The sequence below is a fragment of the Betta splendens genome, chromosome 2, assembly GCF_900634795.4.
Source record: "Betta splendens chromosome 2, fBetSpl5.4, whole genome shotgun sequence".
Classification (NCBI taxonomy): domain Eukaryota; kingdom Metazoa; phylum Chordata; class Actinopteri; order Anabantiformes; family Osphronemidae; genus Betta; species Betta splendens.
This window is the reverse complement of record NC_040882.2, coordinates 14,869,699-14,884,831: the sequence shown is the minus strand read 5'-3', so window position 1 is coordinate 14,884,831 and position 15,133 is coordinate 14,869,699. Positions and strand designations below refer to the sequence as shown.

General features: G+C 50.1%; 1 protein-coding gene across 3 annotated transcripts in view; it reads left to right on the top strand.

The window, feature by feature from the left end:
* Positions 1 to 233: 233 nt before the first annotated feature.
* plcb3 (phospholipase C, beta 3 (phosphatidylinositol-specific)) overlaps positions 234 to 15,133 on the top strand; it is a 29,017-nt gene continuing 14,117 nt past the window's right edge. Inside the window, exons 1-2 of one of the 3 annotated variants that reach the window (XM_029135646.3) lie at positions 234 to 871; positions 7,221 to 7,304. In XM_029135646.3, the coding sequence (XP_028991479.1) occupies positions 773 to 871; positions 7,221 to 7,304 (183 nt within the window). In that variant the 5' untranslated portion in view covers positions 234 to 772. The remainder of the gene's footprint in view (positions 872 to 7,220; positions 7,305 to 15,133) is intronic. The other 2 variants (XM_029135645.3, XM_029135641.3) reach the window with 2 other exon arrangements.

Genomic DNA, 15,133 nt, shown 5'->3' with positions numbered 1-15,133 from the left:
GCAGTTGTTCACTAATTAGAATCTAGGGAAGTGCTCGCTATAACGGCAGAAAAATGGAGCGCTCACTATCATGTTCGTGTCGTGCAGACGCACTGAAATCGAACACACCCCTTTTTTTTTTAACCAAAACTCTCCCTCCTCTCTCGTTTCTCATTCACTCAACGTTATCTGACGCTGCTCCTCTCCCTCGCGCTCTCGTCTCTTCTTTTTTTACGACAAAAAAACAAGAAGGGAGGAGAGAAGGAGGAGAAAAGAAGAAACGCGTCGGAGGCGACGAGCGAGAGAGAGAGAGAGAGAGAGAGAGAGGAAGCGGAGAAAGCGGAGAAAGTTGGCAGAGGAGCGAGAGTGCGACAGGAGAGGAGAAGCCTCGATCAGATGGGAGGAAGGAAGGACGGCACCGCTGCGTGGGCTCAAGTGCGCAATTAAGACGATAAATAACACGTCTATGAATCAAAGCCTGTTATAAGAGCGCGAGGCCGGGGGCGCGTCGCGGCGTTGCGCGGACGCGGACAAGACAGCGGCCGTGCGCGCTGACACAGTCGAGCCCCGTCTCCCTCCGTCTGGACTCCACTCCTCATGTTCTCCGAACTCGCGGCGAGCTCCGGCAACTTTTCGAGCTGAAGAAAACCCCTCCCCTTCCAATTGACTCTCTCCCCGGAAAAGAAGAGGACGCTCGGATCTTGGCAGCGGAGCGGGAGGGGCCTTCGCGGGAGTCCGGCTCGTCGTAGCCGGGGGTTCGAGGAGTTGGCACGCGCGCAGGGAGTCCCTCGTCATGGCCGGGGCCAAGCCGGGAGTGCACGCGCTGCAGCTCAAGCCTCCGTGCGTCCACGAGGCGCTGAAGAAGGGGGGCAAGTTCGTCAAATGGGACGAGGTGAGATGAAAAAAAAAACCCCGTAGCTTTGAACTCGCGAACGCCGTGTCGTGGCTCGCAGAGCCGCTGCGGTGGCGCGACACGCGAGACTGGCGCGCGCGCGCCCTAACGAGGTCCCGGTCCGGGTCGCGAACGCGGCGCTCAGGTGTGTGCACGGTCCCGCGGAGAACACAGGGGCCCTCTATATGCGCGTTAATCGGACCCTCCCGGAGCGGAGAAAGTCCCCTATAGCTGCCAGTTGGGAACAGGGCCTGAATGCGCGTGTTGTGTCGAGTTCTGGTCGAGCCGGTTTTCGCCGGGCTCGGGTTCAGCTCCGATCACCGTCGGTCGCCTCCTTTCCTCCCTGCTTTGCCTCGTCCAAGACACCTGAGAGGGGCTCGGCACAAGCTGCACGCGCCCCAGCGGCCGCTGCGATTGCACGACCTGATTTATTTGTCTTTTTACTCAACGTCTACAAATCACGCCAGCGCAATAGGTTTTAAGGATTATTCCTGCTTTATTTCCCCACCTCTTCCGCGTATTTTTGCACGAGCGTGTCTGGCAACCCTGACGTGCGCCTGCCTGTTAGGGGCTGGAGACGTTAGGTGTGTTTCTGCGTGCTGGAGCAGAGCATTATCCAACTTTGTCCAGTGTGTGTGTGTGTGTGTGTGTGTGTGTGTGTGTGTGTGTGTGTGTTAATGATTGACCCAGTGGCTGAGACTCATTCAGCCTGGTGTCCATTTGAAGCTCCAGCATTGGCTCTCTGGGACAACTGTGTGTGTCTGTGTCCCAAGAAAGGCCTGTAGTTGGAGTCGGGCAGGTGTTGTGGTGGTGTTGTGTACATATATGAGGTCAGATGTGTTGCGGACAAGTAAACATACTCCACATACAAATGGAAACTGCTGTCGAGGGCCAAAAGGAAAACAGACATGAGTGTTTGAAAGTAAAGTAACATATCGGCAGGAGACGTCTTAATGATGACGTGTGTGTGTGTGTGTGTGTGTGTGTGTGTGTGTGTGTGTGTGGCCTCTAATAAACGGTCTTGTCACGCCACCCGTGGATACCGTTGCTTTTGATTCCTTCCTCTCCTGCACACACTAACGCCGCTGTCTTGCTCTCTCTCCCAGGGAATTCCCAGGAAATGGTTATGCTGGCGATTGAGCGTGTGAACACTCGAAAACATGTGCACGGCTCCGTTTATCTTTCATTCCCATTTCCGCCCTGGTGCTGAAGGAGGAATTGTGGGGAGGGGGATTAATTTTTTTTAATGTGGAGAATGTAGACGAGGGAGAGGTTGATGTCATAAATTGCAGAGATTGTAAATTGATTTCTGCTCATACAGGCAGGTTTGATGCTGATGCTGTGAAATACGCTCCACTGTTATCAGAGTCTGCGTCTTAGTCAATGCATCTGCCCCCGTCAGCGCTGGAGCAGATGCTGACCCGCAGTCTGTGGTAGCAGACGAGATGCTGTAGAAGAAGAAAGTGGGCGGGGCCAAGTCTGGCTGGCATCTTTTATGGTTTCAGTAGGTAAATGTTGTGCATCACAGAGCGGGTGAGCGGACAGGACACAAAGCTCCAACTGTGATACAGCAGGAGGCTAGACGGTAAATCAGCAGCACTGGGCTTTCAGATGGATGATCATGGTTTCCTCTGAGTATTTGGGCTTCAGCTCCAGGATGAAGCTCCTCTCACCAACACTGCGGGGTTTCTGTATTACAAAGCCTCTGCTTCCACTTTCATCCAGCTGCTGCTGCTGGACACGTGCCTTTACGCCTCCTCGCGCTCCGCGGCACCGCGAGCTGACGTGACGTCACACAGGTGTGAGCCTCTCGCTATGCAAAATCTGTTTAACCAGGCACAGGTGTGCGACTGTGACAGGATAAATGAAGCGAACGGGACACGGTTGAGAACGGTCTGGAGTGACGGAGCAAAGTTCCATCCGAGTTCCTTTGTTTTTTAATTAGCTTGTTTTCACTTCATCTCATTCCGTCTATTTAAAAATAAATGTCCGTGAAGGAATCTAACAACTTGGTTTACTTCTATAAGGTCACAAGCACCAGGAAGTGCCTGAGGGCAGCGCACTCTGTTTACGTGAATCCCCCATTTTTGCCCCCGTCCCCGTCTCGCTGTCGTCGCGCCACTCGCTCCAGCTTCTTTTCCCGTCTTGCGTCACCGCTTTCATCCTCTGGACTCTCTCATGAAAATATGTGTGTGGATTCTGGGAATGTCACCAATAAACACGCGTGAAGCCGTGCGCTGACTCAGGCGGGAGGAGGAGTGCGTCCGACCGGAGCCTCCTCGACCGGAGCCTCCTCGTGCGGCGCGTGGGCCCGCGTGCGCGTGCGGCGCTGTTTTGCCCTCCGCCGCCGGTTTCCCGTCGGACGACTTCCTGTTTGGGCTCGTCGCGAGCGTCCGGAGCCGAACCGTTTTCTGCCCGTCTCTCCCCGTCGGCTTCACGCTGGCGTTCAGTTAAAATTCCTGCTAAACATCTAATTAAACCAACACACACAGGCGGCTTTGTGTCCGCGTGCTGCGAATAACAAAACATTAAATAAATGAATAGTGAAACATGTTGGAAGGTTTTATGAAGCTGGGCTACGGTCGACTCATATTCCCGTCCAGATTCACACTTTCTAGTGTTTTATCACGAGAACAAGGGCTCCAGCACACGAGAACCAGATGTCAAAAGTGTAGCGTTCCATAGTTTAAACAGTCTCGATCTGTTTATATCCACACTGCACAATTACTAGCAATCCAGGGCGTGTAAACAAAGTCACATGGGGCCGCATGCCGTCCAATTAATGACAGGAGGTTTGCCTCCCTCCGAGGTTTTGGCTCCTCGTGGCCCATAATGCTTTGCGTGCCGGAGGTGTTTCCTGCAGTTTGGAGGCTGATGCTCATTTTTAGACGTTGTGGAGGACCTGGCAGCCGTTACCGACCAGCGAGACACAACCAGGTCCCGCGTCCGAGCGCTCCTCTGCTTACGCAACGCGCTTTGAATATGGGATGCGTACATTTGGTAAAACTTGTAACGCAAGGTCTGTAGGAGCGTAGGGAGGGTCTGACGTTTGCTGAACCGTCGTTGGAGGTGCTTTGCTTGAACGCATCAAGCTCCAACGAGTCTCTCTCTCTCACAATGTGGATCTTCGGGTTTGCCATTAGACGAAGGCGCGGAAGCAACAAGCCACAAATTGACGATAACGGAGGGAGAGAGAGTGGGGGGGCGTCCTCACAGAGCGGAGGAGGGAGGGAGGCGGGCGGGCAGCGAGGTCAAAGGTCAACCGCTGCCACATGTGAAGGGTGCAGCTGACATCTGGACTGCTCCTCGTCTCTCGCTTGCTTATTTGTGGATCTCTTCCTCGTTCGCTGTCCGTCATCGCTCCGCTCTCGCTTCTGTCCTCCTGTTTTCTGTCTCGTCTCTTTTAGTTTTGTTTTGATCCCTCTTTGTTTCCCTCTGTCTTTTATCTACTGTCTGTGTTCTTAGGAACGCATTCCTGCGGGTCATAGGCAAACTGTCCTTTTAAAATATCTGGTCGTACAGGAAGTACATCAGTCAACCAGCACGTCCCCGTCACAATAGAAAGTGCAATGTTGATGCTGCTGTCACACTGTAAAGTTTGACCCCAGGCCTTTAACCGTCGAAGCACGTTGTGGCTTCACTTAACATGTAACAGTCTTGGATGCAAACGGTGCTGAAACCTCAAACGGTGCAGGAAAAATCACCTGGCCGCTCGGAGCCTGTGTTCATTATAGCATCACCGTAGCGCCACGGCTCATGGAGTTCCTTCTTCTATTACACTGAATGCCGCCTTCACCCACCCGCTCCGCTCCGCCCCACTCCTCCCTCGGTCCTCGCCACTCTCCAGAGTCCAAAGGTCACTCACTGTCATCAACTTTTACTGTGTTGCCAAAGCAGCAGCTCAAACACACTCGCGCTAAGTGCACAGCGGCTTTGTTTCTCACACTCCTGCTGTAAGCTGTCAGCGTGCACACACACACACACACACACACACACACAAAGGTGCACTTGAACCAGCCTCGTTTATGAGTTCTCCCTAATGGCTTCCTCCTGGCTGACATTACCCAACGCACGCATTGGTGCGGGGACAGCACGCGTGACGAGGTGCAGCGCTGTCTCTGTTTATGCGCGGGCCGTTATATGAGTGGGATTTTCGGGGGGTCATTAGCTGCTGTTTGTCTGAGTGAAACCTCCGCCTCCATCGTCTCCGTGTGGATGCGCGGCGTTGCCGTCTGCTGGGGGATCGGGGCGTCGGGAGGGGCTCCTGGGAACAGAGACGTGGCCTCCTGTCGGTAGAGGAGGGACGGAGACAATCACAGTCAGGGCTGAGGAAAGAGAGGCATGAAAGAGGGAGAGGGTGGAGACTTCAGACGCTTTCCACATATAGCGGTTAATTAGGGAGTGGGGCCACGTCCCATTATAGATCTACCGCCTCCTGTCACAAAGAAAACATGTTTACAGAAAACAAGAGGTGCGTGAATGGCACGCGCTAATGATTTCCCCCTATTTTCAACTGGTGTGTTTTGAAACTCATTTTACAAAGCAGTTACGATGACCTTCAACAACAAAAAGCCATTTAAGACAATGAATGAACGACTAGTTTAGCCACTGATTACAGGGATTAAACCTTTCATTTTAAAAATGTCACGGAACGATGGGTTTCAATCCCCCGAACGCTCGGTTCCAGCGATAATAAAAGGCAGCAGAGCGCTGGAAGGACGCGGCACCAGAACCAATCTGCGCGAGGAGGCGCCGCAGCGGGCAGATAGGTAAAGCCCAGCAGGTGTGCCATGCAAATGGCCTCTGACCGCAGTGCGGCTGGAACGCAGCGGGAGCATCACGGCGAGGCCCCCTGGGGGGAGGTGGGGGTGCGACGCCACGCAGACCTGGTTTAATGGTGAGCCGCCGTCACGAGGTCATCGTCGCTCGCAGCCCGGCCTGCGATCGGCTGCTGAACCCCTTCCTCCCTCCCTAACGCAGGCCCCGATTGGTGTTAATGCCATTTATTGTCACTTAGCCAACGTAATGGAGCGTGAAACGGCCCTGCAAAAGCTCCTTGAGCTTGTTCATCTGGCGCCAATTACGAGCTGCCGTCCTAATGTCAAATTAAAAGCCCTGAAGATGAGTTGAAACTGGCTCCAATGCTGAAATTGCAAATTGCTCTTATGTTTGCGATGACGATGATGATGGCGTTTTCAGCCATTTGTGGAGTTCTGCTGCTTCTTCTGTGTACAGTGGGCTGCTTCAGATAATCGGTGGGGGGGTCAAGCTCACACATTTACAGCACAAACTCGACAAGTTAAATGAGGATGTGACACCAGGCCCTAACGCGTAATCGCCGGTGAGGGAGCAGTGAGCTACAGTACTGAGCCGAGTCCGAGTGGGTCCCGTTGTTTCAGGCGTCTGGTTGCTCCCATTTCTAACCATCTCTGTCCTTCCGTCCTTCTCCCTCTACCTCCTGCTAACCTCACGCCTTAGCCGTCTTTGGAGCCTAAACCCAAGGTATGTTTAGCATAAAGCATATATTTAATTTCATTATCATGAAGCATCATCCAGACTAGACGTCTTGTTGGTCCAGCAGTGAGGCTGGTAAGGTGTTGGTGGCGTTGCCAGGCAGATCTCTGTCACTCCACATGTGATGGTGGCGATGACGCTGATGACAGCATGTGCGTTGGAGTCATCCGTCATCTGTAATAACATCATCGCTCGTTCTCGCAGGACGTCTGGATGCAGTGTATGTCTGTTACGCCACAGTTTGACCGTAATTACAGAGCCACTAACTCCGTGCGTGTGTGTGTGTGTGTGTGTCTGGCAGTCACGGTATCGTGTGTATAAAAACAAACCCATAATGATGATGGTAATGATACGTTGATGAAGGCTCCTGTTCCATCATTACGCTGCACATGAATGAGATCTCAATGCTGGCAGGCTGTGCGGTCTGCAGCACGGCGGCGGCCGCTGCTGCGCGTCACGCGCCCACCAACGCGTTGAGCCCTGTCTGTCCATGTGTGCGTCGTCAATCCCATAATGACCCGGCGTCACCAAGTAGCAGGTTGGGCCGCTGCCGCCGTGAACGCTTAGCTTCACAGCCCCTTACTGTCAGCAGCTTCAGTACAGGTGTGTGCAGTAGGGGGCCTCCGGGGGCCCAGGCCCCTCATTTTAAGGGATTAATACATGAATATGTTCATTTAAAGTTTTAGGAATAATTTATTATACATATAATTTATAATTATTATAACCCCCCTATTTTTATTTTGACAGTGTTGATGGTGATGAACTGAATGAAGTGCTGTGTCTACTGTTTGTGCGTGTTCATTCTTGTAACACTCGTATTGCTGTCGTCATACAGGACCCCAACAGCGTGCCCACCCTGGTAACACTGAAAGTGGACCCAGATGGATTCTTTCTCACATGGAGTGGAGGCAACAACATGGTGAGACGCACGCACGCACGCACGCACGCACGCACGCACGCACGCACGCACGCACGCACGCACGCACGCACGCACGCACGCACACACACACTTTAGTCTAATTGACCTTTCACCATGTCACAAACAGGGACATTATCGATCAGAGCCGGTGTTAACTGCAGTCATAAATGCTCTTGTGTTATTTAGCTCACCGCGGTGTCGGCGTTGTGTTGCGTTCTCGGCTTAAATGTGCAAAAACAAACCAAAATGTTTGTTGTGCGTCGCCGTTGTGCTGCTGTGGTAACAGTGGCCCCTTTTCACTTTTACAAAGCGCAGAGCAGCGTTTTATTGGCTCTCTGTTTAAAGAATTCCACACTTTACACAGCACCGTTGGGCCTGTTTGGGCTAAAGATGCATTTCCAGCGGTTTGGTGTGTTTTTGTAGGTCTATTTGGTCGCATCGAGGTCTTTTTTTTTTTTTTTCTAACTGAACACCTGAAGCTCCTCATTCATCGACGACAGCTGTTCACAACCGCAAGCGTTTAAGGCATGAATCCAAATGTCACTATGCAAAAATCTGACATTTTTATGATGCGGAGAAATAATAAGACTATTGACAACACGCATGCGATATTGCACAGTGGAAAGAAAAGGTGGACATACAAAATACATGTAAAGTCAGAGCAGTTACTACAGCAGACTGATCATGTTTTCATGTCCATGATACTCTGGTTCACTGTGGTAGTTTCTTTGCCTTCTCCTACCCCCCCCCCCCCCCCCCCCCCCCCCCCCCTTTTCCAGCTCATTCAAATAGTTTCTTGTCTGTCATTGTGGTTTGAGCCGGTCCATTAGTTCCATCCATTTGTCCCCACCTCCTCCTCTCTCCTGTGTCCCTGTCTCCCTGATGTCTTTGTGGTTTTCATCCTTTTAGTCCATCTCTGACGCTCTGTCCATCCGTCTGCGCTGTTGCTTGGTCTAAGCAATTAGTTTACAAAGATTGGGTTTTGCATTTAAGGCTTTTAGATGACATAATTATCCAGAAGCAGCCGCACAACTTAGAGCTTCAAGAGTCTGAGTGTGTTGTGTGCATGTACTATTGTATGTTATGTATGTATTATGGGTTTGATACTAAAGTTCATTAATTTTACAATTTGTTTTTAATAAACAGATCTAATATTTCAAGCAGCTGCTTCCATCCTGTCCTCTCACTCATCTACTATATCTGTCCAGTTCTAATGACATTACAGAGGAGACCATCGCTGTCCTGCCCTCCACTTCCATTTCTCTGTTTGCTGTTTGTGTCTTGTCTTTCTCGCACACACGCCGACTCTCTTTATTTCTGGCCGTTCCTTTATCCAGAAAGAATGTATGGAATCATTTGTTGATAGCCAGCGTTAATGCCGCGTTGTGTCTGCAGCTTTGTGTGTGTGTGTGTGTGTGTGTGTGTGTGTGTGTGTGTGTGTGTGTGTGTGTGTGTGTGTGTGTGTGTGTGTGTGTGTGTGTGTGTGTGTGTGTGTGTGTGTGTGTGTGTGTGTGTGCGTGTGTGTGCGTGCGTGTGTGTGCGTGTGTGTACGTGTGTGTGTATCTGGACCAGAGCACACGTCACCCTGTCACTCTGCATGTGCTGCTGAGGCCTTAAATACTTTACCCTGATGTCTTGTCTGTGCGAATGCGCACACACACACACACACACACACTGGTACTGAGATAATAGGCCATTAGTCGCCTGAGGTGCAGCTGTGACACTGTTTAATAAAGAGTCAGCTCGTCAGCCTTTAAATCTTCTCAGCACAACAGCGGAGCCTCCACAGTCTTTTAACAGTTTTCTGCAGTCACACATTTCCAGACGGACTGAACCCTGTTAGAAGTCGCGGAGCAGCAGTTGACACGGGCTTGAGGAGCGATGAGCAGACACTTTGTCCAGCTTGTCTTTACAGAGAAACTCTTTCCCCTCGCTACCGTCACACAGTCTCTGTAGAACTGTAAAAGCCCGCCTGGTTCTTTAGCAGCCGGGTCCCATTCACCACTAACGTCTCACTCAGAGTACAGTCATTGCTTCATACCTCCCACATGGCCTCAGTTGTAGATGTAACGCTGTAATTTTCACAAGCCTTGGTCGTAGCTTTATTAACTGAAATCAGTCGTGTTACTTTAATTATAACGGTGACAGCTGCTTAGGGTCATAATAGGGATTTGACAACTGTGTTAGGTTTATGTAAATATGTACTAATGCAGTGCAGCCCCAGTACAAGGCATCTATGCTCAGAATGTGTGGCGTCCATCGTCCTCGTTTGAAGCAGGTTTAACTGGAGAGCAGCTGATGCTGAACGTTGGCTCCACAGATTAAGCTGTTGACTGAGGGCCCCACGCAGCCACTTCCTGCTTTCCATCGGACAGCAGAACCCGACAGTACATTTCTGACTCAGTTGTCATACGTGTTTATTGATTTTAATCGTATTTAAATATGTTTATCGCGGAGTCATCTGCCGATGGTTGTCTTTGGTTTTGCTTTTGGTTTTGTTCTGTCTTGTTCAAATTCTGACGACGTAGATTGCTCTGATGTGGTGTGACCAAATGAGAAAAGGAAGAACCAGGTGAGCAGAGACTGACTAAAAGGCAGATCATTGAAGTGATTGTATGGTATCAGTTAAAGTGACAGTGACGCGTTTGCTTTTGGGGATTCAGCCGTGCAGCCTGTCCGTTTTCACAGTAGAGTGACCACAAACCAAAATCATGAGCTGTAGCCGCGCCAGGTCATTTGCCTGGTGTGCGCCAGCGTCCATTCGTTGTCCCTTACGGTTCTTGGCCTCCACTGCACCCGGCCGGCGCTGCTTTGGGGTGAAACCCGGCGCTCTCAAGTAACTGCGGCTTTGCAGAAGTCCTATTTCTAAGTGACTGTGTAGTGATTCCAGCGCCCCAGGAGATGTCAAACCAGATCTGAAAAGAAAGAGGACACGGCAACACAGATCTCCAGCTATTATTAATGAGAGCAGTTAATATGCCTTTACACTGATGACAAGGGGATTCTACTTGGAACCAATTTCTCTGAATAGCGGGACCCGAGATATTTGATCTCCGGTGCAGTTTTTAGTTTTGCTGCTTTCATATCTTGATGACTAAACAGCGTTACTTTGAAGATTTTGTCTATTTGGACGTGACAAAAATGCAGCATGAATGCTTTGTGCTTTGGGAAACTGGATCACACCCCACTAAAGTCATTTTTAGAGCCTCTGCAAAGACACGCAAGGACTTCTAAAAGTCTACGGCCCAAAAAGCACGGTTGACGCGGCGATGGAGGATAGAAGCTGTGATTCATGGTGCCTTCATGACGCCGCTTTTTATGTAGGACGGTCACACGAACCCGTAAAAGCTCGGTCCCCGTGGAGTTGAGTTTATAGGGACTCCGCACATAAAGGGCTCATAACTCGGCCTCTTTTGACCCAGCTGCAGTTGAACCGTTGTCCTCCGAGCCCGACCCACGCGCTCCACGTCCTAATACATGTCGTCGGGCCGACTGCCTGAACTGGTGCGAGGCCGGATTGTAATGGAAAGGATGAACGTGTTCCTTCCAGCATGAAAGAACCAGTCCAGGGTACATCTCTTCACATCCTGTGCCTTTCCAGCCCGTTCTCCTGCTTCATCCATCATATTTCTGTTATCCTCCTTTCCTTCCTCTCTGACTTTATTTAGATCATCTATCTCCTCTGTTTCACCTTTTCTCTGCACTTTTGCCCTTCTTAGAAGAACCTGGTTTATCTTATCCCTTCTTTTGTATATCCATTGAATTACACGACCTTTGACCCCTTCATCTGGTTCACTTATCTCCGTCTGTTTTGTGTTAGCCTCTTTTTAGACCCATTTGTTTAACATTTTCCTTATAAATATCTTCCCCCCCAATTTGTCTCTGTTCCTTTCTGACCCTTTGAGAGCTCCATCTTCCTCCATCTTTAGTTATAATCTCTTGCATCTTCTTGCCCTCTCAGCCCCCTTTTCTCCATCTTCTCCTCCCTGTGTTATCGCCTTCTCTCCATCTTTGTGTAATGCTCGGAGGTTTGGCCTACATGACCTGTCGTGTGCGTGCGTGCGTGCAGCAGTTGGTTGTTATCGCCACTGACTCAAGCATTATGGGAAATTCTGGGCTCTAAGTATACACACACACACACACACACACACACACTGTGGTTTGGCAGTGAAATGGGTGAGACACACCCGCCACACACCAGTCTGCACTGTTTTTCTTTCTCTCACTGTCCTTCACTCTTTCTGCGTTTCCTGTCCCAACTCTTTAAATCTGCCAGAGATTAAATACAATAAAGATGTTATTAGGAGGCTCAGGCTTTTATTATAGGACCTAATCTGATGTAAGTGAGTCAGAGCTACACTGAGTTCTTCTGCCATTGTGGGTGTCTTGCAGGTATAAATAGAACCGAGCTGGCTTTGTGTGTTGTGTGTTAGCATAGCGCTAGCAGCATAGTAGCATCCAGTGTGCGTTCTGGCCTTGTCTCGTGTATTTGGTTCTGCTTTGGTTCTGTGCAGGCCCGTAGCCGAGCATCAGTCCGGCCTGATGAGTTTGCCCCTAGCTTTGGTTTACACGTGTCCGCCACAGAGCCGCGTATCCGTTAGAACATACGCTCACGCGCTGCTGCTAATCCACCTGCTTGTCCCTCCAGACTTTTCACCTGCTCTTTACATTTACAACCTAAACATGAAGGAGTTTTTGGTATTTAGCAGATGCTTGAGAGCAGCCTTGGGAGTTCACAGTACCCGCGGGCCCTGAAGTCACAATAGCAAAAGGTCAGTGGTGAATGACGCCCCTTTATAAGAAACAACTAGCTATGAACCAGCAGTTTGATGCCAGCTTTAGTCTGTAGCTAACAGCCTAGCTTGTTTATATCAATCACACTGCATTTAAACTAATGACATAAATGATAACACATTTTAGGTGATCCGGTTCCTGATGATCCAAACCAGTTTTTCTGGCCCAAATTCAGTTGTTAATTCAAATTCCAAGTACTTGTTCAAAATGAATTATGTTTGCTATAAACCAGCTTTAAACCGGCCGAGAGTGCTCATGTAACTCGTTCACCCAGTACAGTACCTACACTTCAGTGTAGGTTCATCCTTTGGCTCCGATAGGTTGTGATTAGTCAGTTTTCAAGAACTTGCTGCAACCAGGAGCACCATGTAAAGCCTGTGTCCTCCAGCACCGGGCCCGTCCTTCCCGCCGCCTCGTTTAGCTCATCTCAGACGACCCGACGGCTGCGGCGTCGTTTCCTGTGAACCAACAGGAGCGCTTGACGCGGTCCTGGCTCCACCTGCCGCGCTGGGATGAGCTGAACCGCGCCCGGCGGCGCCGCTCATCCTCCCCGTCGCTCTGCTTTCAGTCCCGCTGGTCGTCAGCTGACGCCGGTTTCCCCGTCCCTGCCCTGCTAATCCAGCGCCCCGCCGCCTCACAGCAGCCGGCAGGCGTCACACGAACCGGCCAGAAGACGCTTTTGCAATGTAAACTTCCTCCCACTCTCACTTTACTCTCTCGTCGCCTCGCTCTTCCTTCCTTTTCGCTCTTGCCCCGTCGTTTCTTGCGAAAACGCGGCCACGGTTCTCTCTCAGCGTGGGAAAGCGGGCAGGAAGTGGCTCAGACGGGGAGATGGGGGTTCTGGGGAATTGTGTTGCCCCCCCCCCTCCTCCTCCCTTAAGGCCGGGTCATATCATCCGTATCAGACATTTGCCCCAGGGAGCATTTAGAGGAGTTGCATAGTATTTATTTTTTCTGTTAATGTTTTCAGTGAGGCTTTTAGGTTTAGATTTGCTTCAGTGAGGATTAATAGTGTCTCTGCCAGGACACGGTCAGCTTAACTTTTTGCAGCTTTACCAAACAACAGCTCTAAAGCTCCGTAATCACACGTTTAATATCTTTTAAATGGCTCTATGGGCTTTTAGTGGTTGTGCTGGGGGACGGTCTGGCTTCCAGGGCTGGTCTCCAGACACCAGCCCAGTGCTCGTGGAGTGCATTCCCCACACTTCACATTGATTGTTCTAATCAGTCCTAAGACGTTCTGTTCTTAAGTGATCCACGGTTGAGGAGAGTTGTCTCCTGTACGTCTGATCTAGTGCTAATGACAGCGGTGTCATGATGTAGCAGCCACTTACGTTGTTGCTTGTGGTGTGAGAGCGCGCTCGTCTTTCCGCATATCTTCCTATGGTGAGTGTTACGGTTGGAGCAGGCATCCGATTAATGGGTCTTCTCAGAACCGCGGCGCTGTGTGTGCGGCCTGTTTGTGTTTGAATTGTTAGTGCAGTGGGTTTTTGGCAGGTGAAGTAGAGATCTAATTGAGATTATCTTCCTGGCTCGAGTCAAACATCCACAAAGAATTAGTTTGAAACAAGGGGGTTACAAGGCGCACACGCACGCGCGCGCGCGCGCGCACACACACACACACACACACACACACACACACACACACACACACACACACACACACACACATCCAGCAAACGGGTCACGGGGGGAAGTCGATCATGTGTGATAATATGGTGACAGCTTCCTCTGTCTCTCTCTTTTCTGTCTTGGTCTCTTTATTACACTGTGCTGTTGACACTATCTGTTCATAGCAGAGCAGCCTTTATTTTCACACGCAGGCACACACACACACACACACACACACACACACACACACACACACACACACACACACACAGTGTGTTCAGTTCTTCTCCGTATGATGAACTGAGATGCTGCGTGGTATCAAATCTATTGTCTGAGCAGATGCTTCCTCCAAATATTCTAACGTCCTGTTTTTGTGTCTTCTTGGCAAACGAAGCTGCTTTAATGTTTAAATGGTTTTTAAAGGATGATTCCAGTATTTGTACATTCATAAAATCTCAAAATAATCCGGGATCTGGCTGTAAATGTGGAATTTTTATGGTTAATCGTTAGGTGAAATAGCTCTGACTGAAGTTCTAACCACGTCGGTCTCATAGTTTTGTTGTTTCGTTATTACAGAACCAGAGGTTGGTTCTGGTTTTTTGATCACGCACGCTTCTTTTAGAGTCTTGGAAGTCGCACTGATGATGGGCTGGTAAACATCGGGGTGAACCGCGGCTATGGAGGCCTTGCTTTCTCCCTTCTCGCCGGCCTTCCTCCTGGCTGGAACCTGGTGACCTCTGTGGGTCAACCACTCTAGATGTGAGGGGTGGAGCCTGATGTGCGCGGTTTACTGGTGGAGTCTTTTTTCTCGTTTTTGCAAACCCTCCCATTAAGGCAGGGCCTCAAAGACATCTGATTCTCAGCAATTCATTTGCCACACTCAATTTCTAGTCCTTCCAGTTGTAAGAACATCAGATTAAGTTCTCAGCAGTTACGTTCTTAGATAAGAAGCCTATCAAGTGAAATTCAAACCTGGAACCAGCAGGAAGCGAACGTGTGTTAACCCGTCCACAGTTTCACGGATCTAAGCATTAACTGTGACTGTGTAGTTGTTTCTCCAGGAGCTTGCTTCTTTTTATTCTGTGTTGAATGAGCTAGATTATAAATCACACACACAATAAGCAGCAGATTTCCATGAATCTAAACGAACAGTGTCTGACACACGGCTCCACTTTCTTCCTGTCCGTCTCGTCTTTCCTTGTGCAAGTTCGTACAGTATCTGTGTGTGTGAGTGGGCAGCTGCACATGCAAACTTGTTTTGCAACCTAACCCCCACTGATCTATGTGTGTTTGCATTTAGTGAAGGATTTATGATTCAGCTATCTGTGTGTGTGTGTGTGTGTGTGTGTGTGTGTGTGTGTGTGTGTGTGTGTGTGTGTGTGTGTGTGTGTGTGTGTGTGTGTGTGTGTGTGTGTGTGTGTGTG